At 39.2% G+C, this 11,346-nt stretch overlaps 1 protein-coding gene across 1 annotated transcript in view; it reads right to left on the bottom strand.

Annotated features, from left to right (window-relative positions):
- The window catches only part of LOC107562505 (MTSS1-like protein), a 68,879-nt gene extending 63,152 nt beyond the window's left edge, over positions 1 to 5,727 (bottom strand). The window contains exon 1 of the mRNA XM_016247134.1: positions 5,232 to 5,727. Coding sequence (XP_016102620.1) covers positions 5,232 to 5,315 — 84 coding nt within the window. The 5' untranslated portion in view covers positions 5,316 to 5,727. The remainder of the gene's footprint in view (positions 1 to 5,231) is intronic.
- Positions 5,728 to 11,346: the final 5,619 nt, after the last annotated feature.

The following is an 11,346-nucleotide window of genomic DNA, read 5'->3' as shown; positions in this document are numbered from 1 at the left end:
CCTAAAAATTGCTGTCCACCAACGTTTACCATCCAACCTGCCAGAACTGGAGAGGCTCTGCAAGGAGGAATGGCAGAGGATTCCCAAATCCAGGTGTGAAAAACTTGTTGGGTCTTTCCCAAAAAGACTCATGGCTGTATTAGATCAAAAGGGTGCTTCTACTAAATACTGAGCAAAGGGTCTGAATACTTAGGACCATGTGATATTTCAGTTTTTCTTTTTTAATAAATCTGCAAAAATGTCAACAATTCTGTGTTTTTCTGTCAATATGGGGTGCTGTGTGTACATTAATGAGGAAAAAAAATAACTTGATTTTAGCAAATGGCTGCAATATAACAAAGAGTGAAAAATTTAAGGGGGTCTGAATACTTTCCGTACCCACTGTACATGCATCCCAGGAGCACTGATTATTTTATTTTTGAAAGTAAATAATGAAAATTCACACTGCACTGCCATTTCTGCCACATCTCAAATGATATTGTGTTTTCTGTGGTAGAAATGACAGTGGTGGAAATGACATTTTAAACATTAACATTAAAATATCAGTTAATTTCCTAGCAAACATTTTATGCATCTTAAATACACACATTAATTTATATTTGTATTAAATTATATATTACACATTACACATTAATTTATATTTAAATTAAATTATATATACATAAAATTCTCACACTTTCTCATACTGACAGAATAATAGCTTGATTGGAAATAAGGCCCAACGTATGATCTGTATAACATTTACCTTTATATTTAGAACTTTATATTTTTAAGCACAGATCATATGTCATAATTCATTTTAGGTCTTTCCTTTGCTGACAATAATACAAAATGATGATTCATATTTTTTTATGAAGGATTTTCATATTTTAGATCAGTCAAGCCAGAGTCAAGATTTTTTTATGTGATATTAATATAACTAAAAGACAAGGTTGAAATCAAATCTTTTTGTATTTACTTACTTACTCACTTACTTACAATGTAATTTTAATAAAAATCAACCCTTGGAACACAAAAGCACTCAAAGCCAAAGAAATACTGTTATATACCATGATCCAGTGGGGAACCGTCAGAGCCCTCTAGGCCCTCAGAGAGGGCCTAAACTATTGTAAAAACAATATTTACCATTTTAAAATATTTTTTTAAATGACAAACTTTTAAATATTATTTTTAATATAAAGTCATAATTTCCTATTTTACTTAAGCAATTCATAATTTCACAATCATCATCTAAATAAAATAAATACAATTTATGTGGAAATAAACTCTTCAAATCTGCCTATTCAGTGAATGCGTTAAATTAACTAAATTAACTGATTGGTTGTCCAGCTATGAAATTACAGAGGGCCAAGCAATAGTAAATCAATGGGAGCGTAATTTTAAGTGACAGGAAAAAATGACCAATCATATCTTTCCTCTAAATGGGCGGGCCTTGTTATCACTAACTTTATGACCAGTTCCGCCCGCTGTGGGATCTCTATCGAAAAAATATATATACGCTGATAAACTAGCTATTATTCATGTCACGATGGAAGTCGTAAATCACGTAAATGAGGACATTTACTGGGCCGCTGTGCCAATAATAATATTATTTAATATAAACACTGCTTGTTTGTAATGAAGTGTCTGTTGCTAAGTTGTTTTGCTGTGAGTGCTGTCATGATGTGTTGGCTTACATTTAACATGTTGATTTTGTGCACAGACCGATTGTGTGATGATGCATTTGTAATGAGGATTTTCACTTGATCAGTCACTCTTGCTGTGCTGTTTTCTTGTTGCATTTCTGAAAGGCGGGTCGCACACTGGACGAGAAGCGCAGTGCCGCCACTGTGCATTGCGTGACTCTAGGGCAACTTATAGCACACCGGACGAGTCACGTTCAGTTCGAGATGGCAGTCCAAAACCTTTAATCTACTCTCCAAACAGTCTAACATTCACTTCAAGAATGAGCAAGTAGTGTCAATGAGTTTGAAATTCGGTGATTAAAAAAAGAACAGAGCAAACAGAATGAGAAAGTGCGGTCAAAGCACGGAGCCCGGTGGTGTAGAAAACAATGTATTCAAATATTAAAGACATGGTGTGACGCAGCACTGCACTTCTCGTCCGGTATATGACCGCATTAAGGCTGGAATAGCCTCTAGTTTCAAAGGTGGAATTGTCAAAGATGACTTTTAGAATTAGACTCTGTAAACTAGGCTGGTGGTCTGTTTTCCACCCCGACGAGGGTAGGGGGAGAGGGCCAAGGCTCAAAAATCTCGTTTCGCTACTGCCATGATCCCAGTTCTATCTCCAGACAAACATTCAAAGGATTACTAAAGGCAGAGCTCAGATTCAGTAGCGAGGCAGAATGAGATCTAGACCGAGTGTGTGAGTCTATATGAGCGTCTCTGCTCTATACAGGCTGGTATGCACAACTCAGTGTGAGGCATGCGAATGTAAACAGCAGTGATATACAACAGGTCCAGTTGGCAAACAGACAACTGTGTGCTTGTGTCATCATCATGTCTAACGCTGGTGTCCCTTTCTCGCTTGCTTAGGGCCCTTTCACCTAAAGAATGAGGGTAAGAATGTGGGCCTAAATATGACAGCCCGCCCCACTCCTCAGTCATTTCCATCTCACTTCTCCTTCCCCCTCCCTTCAAATCCGATCATCCTCCCCCCTCCATGGTCCAGAGCCATACTCATAACAACCCTTTTACAACAATGCCCTCCTAAGACCCAGACACAAAAACACACATATAGCAAACATACGTTGATTTAAAAATCTAAATGATGTTCACATTCCCCTGTGGAGTTAAACAGAGTCATATATGGCATATTATTCCTTCCTGTTCCTATTTGGCAAGAAACAAGTAATCATTCACATACAGTTCAATGTTTTTTTCCAACAGGCTAGTTTCCAAACAGCATTCTTCAGATCTGCTGAGTGATGAAGAGCGCTAGAAGAACAGTAAGCTGAATCTATACTTTATTGATTCTGTTGAGAAATTTGGGCTCCTTGTTTATTCCAGTACTGTTGGGATCTCAGAGAAGGAACAAAGAAGATCCAACTGACATTCTGGTGATGAGACACATATGACAAGTGAGCTGGCAATACCCACAGGCTACCCACATCCCACAAACAAAGACATGCAAAGGCAGAAGCAGAGAGAAGACAGTGGTAGATTTTAAAATCTTGGCTCTTGAACAGTAACTTCATTTTTAGATTCTTTACTGAATGAATTGCCAGCACTTTCTTTGCGTAATCATCATAAAATTGTTGAACTTAACTCTCTTTACAGTCCTCAGCTGTGTTCCTGCTTTTCCCATCTCAGTACAGCAACATCAGAGGATGGCGAGGGCAACCCGAATGTCTGCACAGAGTGAGCTTGAGCGAGACCAAGAACAGCGCAGCACCTGAATCAACCCACATCTTAAAGCTGAAGCCTGGATCTAGGTCTCTCAGACAGTGCATCTCATTCATGACTGAACTGCGCCAGACACCATGTGCCAATGCCACTGTCTGCTCAATATCATTCAACAGACATGCATGTCATGACCCATATTTCGCAATCCCCATTTACAGTAACAGCATGGAAGCAAATTGGACCACGAGTGTGCTGGAGAAGCAAGAGTTAAATATTGAATGAGAAGAGAATATCTTTGTAAGCAGAGCAGAGAGAACAGATGCAGATGCTGCTCAGAGCTGTTAGACCTTAAGAAAATCACGTCTTTTTGTCAATACAGTAAAAAGACCGTGATAGTAACACACAGCTTCAGGGCTTCTCAAGAGAGACAAGATATCTGGACGCTATTGGATTTCGCTGGCTGAATGTTATTGCCAGAGCGTCAGTAATGCATGGAAACGAGTCCCGAAACCCGGTCAACACTCAAAACGAATGTGCGTCCTTTTCACCATGTGGTTAAAATATTAAACCCGACAGAAGATCAATACGGTGTTTTCATGCGAGCGCGGCCGCTCTTCTACGCTCATAGACCCAATGATATGACGGAACGCTGCAACAAATCTCACGGTGTGTGACACTGAACGGCGCGCGGCCGCATCTGCTTAATCAGCAGCAGCTCAGTCTGTTTCCCATTGTGTGTGTGAAACCCCCTCCATTTCCATGCACAACATTCTCGTGTGGATACAGTGTATTCAGCCGCACCGGCATTAGGGCGAACCGTATCGAGTTGCCTTCATAATCTAATGTAGCCTATAACCTAATAGGCCTCTATGTACGTATGTAGGTATGCATGCATCTATCTATCTATCTATCTATCTATCTATCTATCTCATGCATGTCATGATCCATATTTCGCAATCCCCATTTACAGTAACAGCATGGAAGCAAATTGGACCACGAGTGTGCTGGAGAAGCAAGAGTTAAATATTGAATGAGAAGAGAATATCTTTGTAAGCAGAGCAGAGAGAACAGATGCAGAGCTGCTCAGAGCTGTTAGACCTTAAGAAAATCACGTCTTTTTGTCAATACAGTAAAAAGACCGTGATAGTAACACACAGCTTCAGGGCTTCTCAAGAGAGACAAGATATCTGGACGCTATTGGATTTCGCTGGCTGAATGTTATTGCCAGAGCGTCAGTAATGCATGGAAACGAGTCCCGAAACCCGGTCAACACTCAAAACGAATGTGCGTCCTTTTCACCATGTGGTTAAAATATTAAACCCGACAGAAGATCAATACGGTGTTTTCATGCGAGCGCGGCCGCTCTTCTACGCTCATAGACCCAATGATATGACGGAACGCTGCAACAAATCTCACGGTGTGTGACACTGAACGGCGCGCGGCCGCATCTGCTTAATCAGCAGCAGCTCAGTCTGTTTCCCATTGTGTGTGTGAAACCCCCTCCATTTCCATGCACAACATTCTCGTGTGGATACAGTGTATTCAGCCGCACCGGCATTAGGGCGAACCGTATCGAGTTGCCTTCATAATCTAATGTAGCCTATAACCTAATAGGCCTCTATGTACGTATGTAGGTATGCATGCATCTATCTATCTATCTATCTATCATAATCAGGGAGGATAGTGAATGTCATATAGCGCTCCCCCTGTCATTTAGGTCAACCATGAATAGGCGATTGTATAGCTATTGCATTATGGTTATTTGCTCAAAGCCACTTTAGTGATAAGAGGTTTGAGAGCTTCACCATCTGCATGCTGGTCACGCTCGTGAAGAATGTACGGCTACATGTGTTACATGTGTAGCGATCGTGTCAAACCTCTCACCTTCATATCATTGACAATCGCCTGGAATAATCCACCAAGCGCGCCGCACTCCTTCTCCACCGACTCCACGTTTATATTATCCATCCTCAGTGAATATCCTTCTGTGAAATTACTTCCACAATATCCCGACGAGACGTGTGTGAGAGTGTTTTTTGAGAGCTAGATTTCAGCAGAAATCGTTGCGTCTTCAGCTGTCGGTTTACCAAGAGGATTGAGGCAGATGATGGGGAGAGACAAGAGAGAGGTGGGTTACTCTCTCTCTCACTCTCTCACTCTCTCTCTCCTCGGCTCCGGTTCTACTCTCCGCGGTTGGTGGAGGTTAGGCTCGTGGATGGCCCCGCAATAGTCACGGTCATCTTCGGACAACGATGCGGAATCGAGCTGAATGGATGTGAGAAGCGGAGTGCGCCACCCGCCCGGCAGAGACAGTTGAGTGAGTGAACTGAGTAGCAGCCTCGCAATGCGAGAGAGCCAGTAACTCGATCCATGCGAATCGTATTGGGCAGAACCGTTTCTCTTGTCACATGGAGGCCAGAGGGAGGAGGGAGGAGAGAGGGGACACAAACACACAGACCAACCGATGCGAGTTATTCTGTCTGAATCTGATTCCAAGTCTGAAACTAATTTACTGTGCATCTTTTATATGTATATATAAAACAGCAGTAGTAGGCAACTTGTCATATTGCATATTGTTGTGTGTATCCAGTTGATATGATCAGTGCCTGAAACTATTAAAGGAGTAGTTTTACCCTATTGTAAAAGTCATAGAGGTTTGGAACGACATGAGTGTGAGTAAATGATAACAGAATTTTCATTATTGAGTGAACTGTCCCTTTAATGAAAACCATATCAGTTTGGATATAAAGGGTGGGATTTAATCTGCATATTCAGGGACTTCATTAATGCCAAAGTTGTATTGTGATAAATGATAATGAAGCTGAAATGAGATTTCCTGATTATGTCTTACTGCTGTGATAAAGACCCAATCATCTTGTTCTCTTGCCACAGTGGAAAGGGGGAGAATGACGCCCTCTCTTAAAGATTCAAAACCAAGGTCACGGAGCCTGAGTGGTCGTTGTCTACGCTGCTGCCAGTGGATACTGACTACGGACAGAGAGCTATAAACAGTTCTGTATTTACTGCCTGCCGACCTTGCATTATTGTAAATCACTTTGGTGAGAAAAGATCTGCCTGGAAATGTCAGTCACTCTAAACCTTTTCTCTTTTGCCATCTCTTGCTCCCTGTTTTTGGTGTTCTTCACTGTCTGTGCCTAACAAGGTTTCCCTCTATTTCATACATTACTCAGCAAGACAGCTAGACTGCCTGCATCAGCATCAAATAGTCCTGCCAACCACCACTGAGCTGAGACACCTGCTTCATCCTTCATCTCCACTGTTATTACTGTAAAATACATGCGGCACTTTATCATCTATCTTGCACATTTCTTGTTTTTTTTTCAGAAATTTGAGAAGTGTTTAGAATTCATTTTCTCATATATCTGACAGTGATCTAATGGCCATAAAAAACGTAAATATTCTTGGCACCAAATGAGCTCAGATTCTGATGTTCAGGGACTCAGTGCTGCTGCGGTTGTTGGAACTTGTTTTACATGTGAGTTAGTGATGACGCAAATCTCCAGAGATCTACAGAGTGTGAATTAAAAATTTACCTAAGAGAGGGAAAGTAATAAGTAGATACAGAAATGTAATCAAAAGTACATTACAATTGGTGAAAAATATATATTTTTCCCCTCTAGAGGAGATTCTTCTCAATGTTATGTAGTCATGTATATGTTTTGGAGATATCTGTCAATGTGTATTTGCAAAGTCTTCATTCCTAATTCATTAAAAATATATATTATTTTGTGTTCCTCGGAAAAAAGAAAGTCATACTTATTTGGAACAACTATAATGGTTGCATAATTTTCATTTCACTTCATTGTCTATTGAAATCTCTAAACTTTTTTAGTAGATTATTATGGTTTCTTATGTGTATATTATTTTATATGCTTTGCGTTGTTCAGAAAAAAAATTAATCTTATTTGCCTCTTTTGTAAAATATAGATTATTGTCCAGAGCACTACTGTAATGAATATTGTTTAAACTTCTGGTGCATGCAACACATACAGATATGCGTTCCAATTCCAACTGTTCTTTTTCTTCCACACAGTAACACAAAGCTTTAATATAGCCTTAACCAAATTCCAAGCACATTACATCAGATTCATTTCAAGTGGAACATAAACCCTCCCCCAAACCTCCTTTCTTTGGGTCTTTATACTATTAATACTTAAAATGGAGAGAGAGAATAACAAGAAAATACTAATTCAATTCGTCAAACTATTTCTGGGAAGACTTTCAAATTTTCAAAGCCAAAGAAAACCACTGTCTCATTTTTGGGGTCTTTTATACAGTCTAGTCATCCAAATACAGGTCAATCACTTCTTCAGAGCTATGGAATACAATAATATGTATGCAATATCCCATATTCTGTGATACATCAACCTCACGGCACCATTGCTATTTTGTTAGCTAGTCAGGCATTACCACAAACAACTTGGGCACGACCACAGGGCATCGTGACAAATCATTTTTTGCTCTCTTTTCCACTCACAATGAGCTGTGTTTACATTTGAATTTGTGCTTTATGACAATTCACAGAGGCTCTATTAAAGTTATCAAGTCTTAGGGCAAGAAGGAACTGGGCCAGAGATACTTATGTGCTGATAGAGTCACATATAAAGAAAGCATGGTGTGACTGTTGGTGTGACATGGCCGAAGTGTGCAATACCATTCCTGTGTGCCAGTGGCTTTTGTTGATCTCTTTTTGTTGAGTCTGATCTTAGTTACACACTGACTTGACAAAAGGTAATTGAATGTTTGTAGAATACCCCTCACGTGTTCATTAAGCAGTTTCAAACAAGAATGCTTTTATTCAGACAAACAGCAAGATTGTAATTGTAATCTTGCTTTTATACAAGAGTTCAATAAACAAGAAGTTAATACGGAGTAACTTATATTTAAGACACAATATTTCCAGTCACTTTTTCCATCGTAAGCAGAAATAGTTCCAAATAAAGCCAAAGACTGTAACTCACAGCAGAAGTGTTCCTAAATTTGTTCCTGAATCAGTGTTTTTGAGCAATTCAGTTATCAATGATTTACTTATAAAAACCGAGATTTGTTTCAGTGAATGATTCAGTGATTCACCCATAAAGATGGGCTGAATTTCAAATATGTCTATATCTATCTATCTACAGTATATATATATATATATATATATATATATATATATATATATATATATATATATATAGAGTGGGAGAAAAAAATATACTGACTAAATACTTTTTTGCCCCACTGTATATATATATATATATATATGCGAAAGACAGGGAAGTGATGCAAATTATGCTGGTGGGTCACATGACAATGACAACAAGACAAATGTAGTGTGTTCAGATTTCATAGTGCTGTCAATCGATTAAAAAAAATAACTAATTAATCGCACATTTTTCTGAAATTAATCGTGATTAATCCCAGCTAACACTAAAGTTTTTAAATATGCTTTTATATTGCAATAATTTCACATTAAATCTTTAAATTAATGTAAAAAAAACATAAAGACATATATTTTTTAATATTTGTTTAATGGCATCTTTTTTTATGACTGAAGGCCATTATCAATGATAGATTTATCTATAAAATTGACCCCCCCCCCCCCCCCCTGCTGGTAGCCATTGAATTCCACAGTACTATGGAAGTCAATGGGGACCAGCAACTGAATGGCAGTGGTGTATCAAGTACCTGAAAGCCATACTCAAGTAAAAGTACAGATATTGTACCAGAAAATGATTTTGGTAGAAGTTGAAGTCACTGTTTAGAAAATTACATGAGTAAAAGTCTTAAAGTATGTGATGTTTATTGTACTTATGTACGAAAAGTATTTTATAAATCTTAAACGTATTTAAGTATTGAAAGTAAAAGTACAAGAAAATGGAAAATGGAAAAGAAGCCGTGGAAATAAATAATATATATAAAATGTTCATGCCCAGCTTGAGTAGCAATATTGTGTTCAGTTTTAACTCTTTCTTCCATTTTGTATTTTTGGGTAAGAATAAGAAGCACTTCATCCGGAACTTAGTGTCTTTCATTCCAACATAAGAAAACATTTCTGGAATCTGCATCTAAAATAGAATTTAGATGTATTCACACAGTTTAATGTATCTCAGAGGGGACATGGATGCATTTATCCTGCAGTTACAGATGCATAAATAATGTTTTGTTTTTAACATAAAACGTTGAATACTGATATTTGAAATTATTTTAAAACATAAAAAAAATAGTCGAAATGCGAAATTAAAACCTCTAGTAGGTGACAGCAAGTGACTGTTAATGAGTGAGTCATTGAGATTCAACCGATTCATTCAAACGACTGATTCATTCAGAAACAAAGCATTTGACTGTGTTAATGAGTGAATCACTGAATCATTTATTCAACCGATTCGTTCAAAAAGCTGATTAATTCAATAAGTAAACACCTTCCTTTGCTCAGGGGGAAAACAGTGCTGTGATCTTTGTTTGGAACTATATTCGTTAGCAAAATTGAGCAAAAACAAGCAATATTATGTCTAAAATGCTGATATCTGTAGAAAAATGGTACTCTTTGTGTGATATAGATTAAGTTAACTATATTAAATTATATAAATATAAAAAGCATACAGAAGCATTTTTGCCGTCTACAATTTAGAAAGCCTGGAATTTTGAGTTTTAATAGACTAAATCAATGTGCGTGCACTCTGTGTGTGATTTGGTGATATAGCTTATGCCGAGTTCACACTGCACGATTTTAGCCCCGATTTTTCACTCGCCGACAGGTTTTACAAAATCGCTGACAAATGCCCGAAATCGGAGGCAAACCGGTGCTCGTTCACGTGAGTGACAATCACGCAGTGTGAATTATCAAAGACGCGATCTGAGGGAATCGCCGGCACCTCGCCGACGCCCGTGAAATATTTGGCATGCTAAATATCTGGAGCTGTCGGCGATTCACAATCACGCTGTGTGAAATGAGTTCTGACTGAAAAACACATCGGCGATGACCTAAAGCCAATGAGAAACCAAGATACAGGGCAGTGGGAAGTTCGGGGAGGAGTTAAATTAAACGTAGTTTGCGGACCAGTGTTGCCAAATCCACGATTCCCGCCGGTTGTTTTTTATGTCTGCAGGTTGAAGCGACCCCGCCCCCTGTACTGTATTTTACCCCCCCCCAAAATGCAATTTTTTTACTGGGGGACCCCCTCGAAAGCAATTGGGCTATTTTCAGGCTAGTTTTGAGTAGTAATTGGGAGGGTTTTGTAGCGAAAACCTGGCAACCCTGCACCAGACAGAGCTGTTGGCGATTCTTCCTATTGTGAAGTCATGCAATGTGAAACCCCCTGTCACCGATGTGAAAACAACGGCGATCCGACGAGTTTGAAAATCGTGCAGTGTGAACTCGTCATTACTTGATAATGTCCGATCGCACATAATTACAACAACACTCACCATATTATCGCAGACGATGCTGCATTGCACACCCCAGACTCGACTTAAGTGGAAAATGAATCATCCGTGGTTGTGCTCGCACTTGTTTGCATGAGCATGAGTCTAATGCCGAGTTCACACTGCATGATTTTCAAACTCGTCGGATCGCCGTTGTTTTCACACTGCGTGACTGACTATCTGGGGTAGCATTCAGTTGCTGCTGTGTTCACATTGCACGATGGATCAGCGACAGGGGGTTTCACATTGCATGACTTCACAATAGGAAGAATTGCCGACAGCTCTGTCTTCACAACAAAACACACGCGAGAAGTGATAAGGAAATAACGCGAGAACCCGTGTGCGTCAGACCGGAGTTCTCGAGTGAGACTGGAATTATTAAAAAAATATATATATAGCCCGCAAATTGTCTGTGAGCTGATTTCCAGCTACAAGGAGAAAAAGAAAAACAGATTATGCAGGGGGGAGATGCAGGGAACAGGGATTGGGTGTTCTGCAAAGAGAATTGGAGGTAAATCATTTTGCAGTAACTGTTACGCTGATGTTGTGGCTGGTCAAGCAAATGTTTGTG

The sequence above is a fragment of the Sinocyclocheilus grahami genome, unplaced genomic scaffold (assembly GCF_001515645.1).
Source record: "Sinocyclocheilus grahami isolate Dianchi unplaced genomic scaffold, SAMN03320097.WGS_v1.1 scaffold826.1, whole genome shotgun sequence".
Classification (NCBI taxonomy): domain Eukaryota; kingdom Metazoa; phylum Chordata; class Actinopteri; order Cypriniformes; family Cyprinidae; genus Sinocyclocheilus; species Sinocyclocheilus grahami.
The sequence above is the reverse complement of the archived record's forward strand: the minus strand, read 5'-3'. Positions and strand labels throughout refer to the sequence as shown.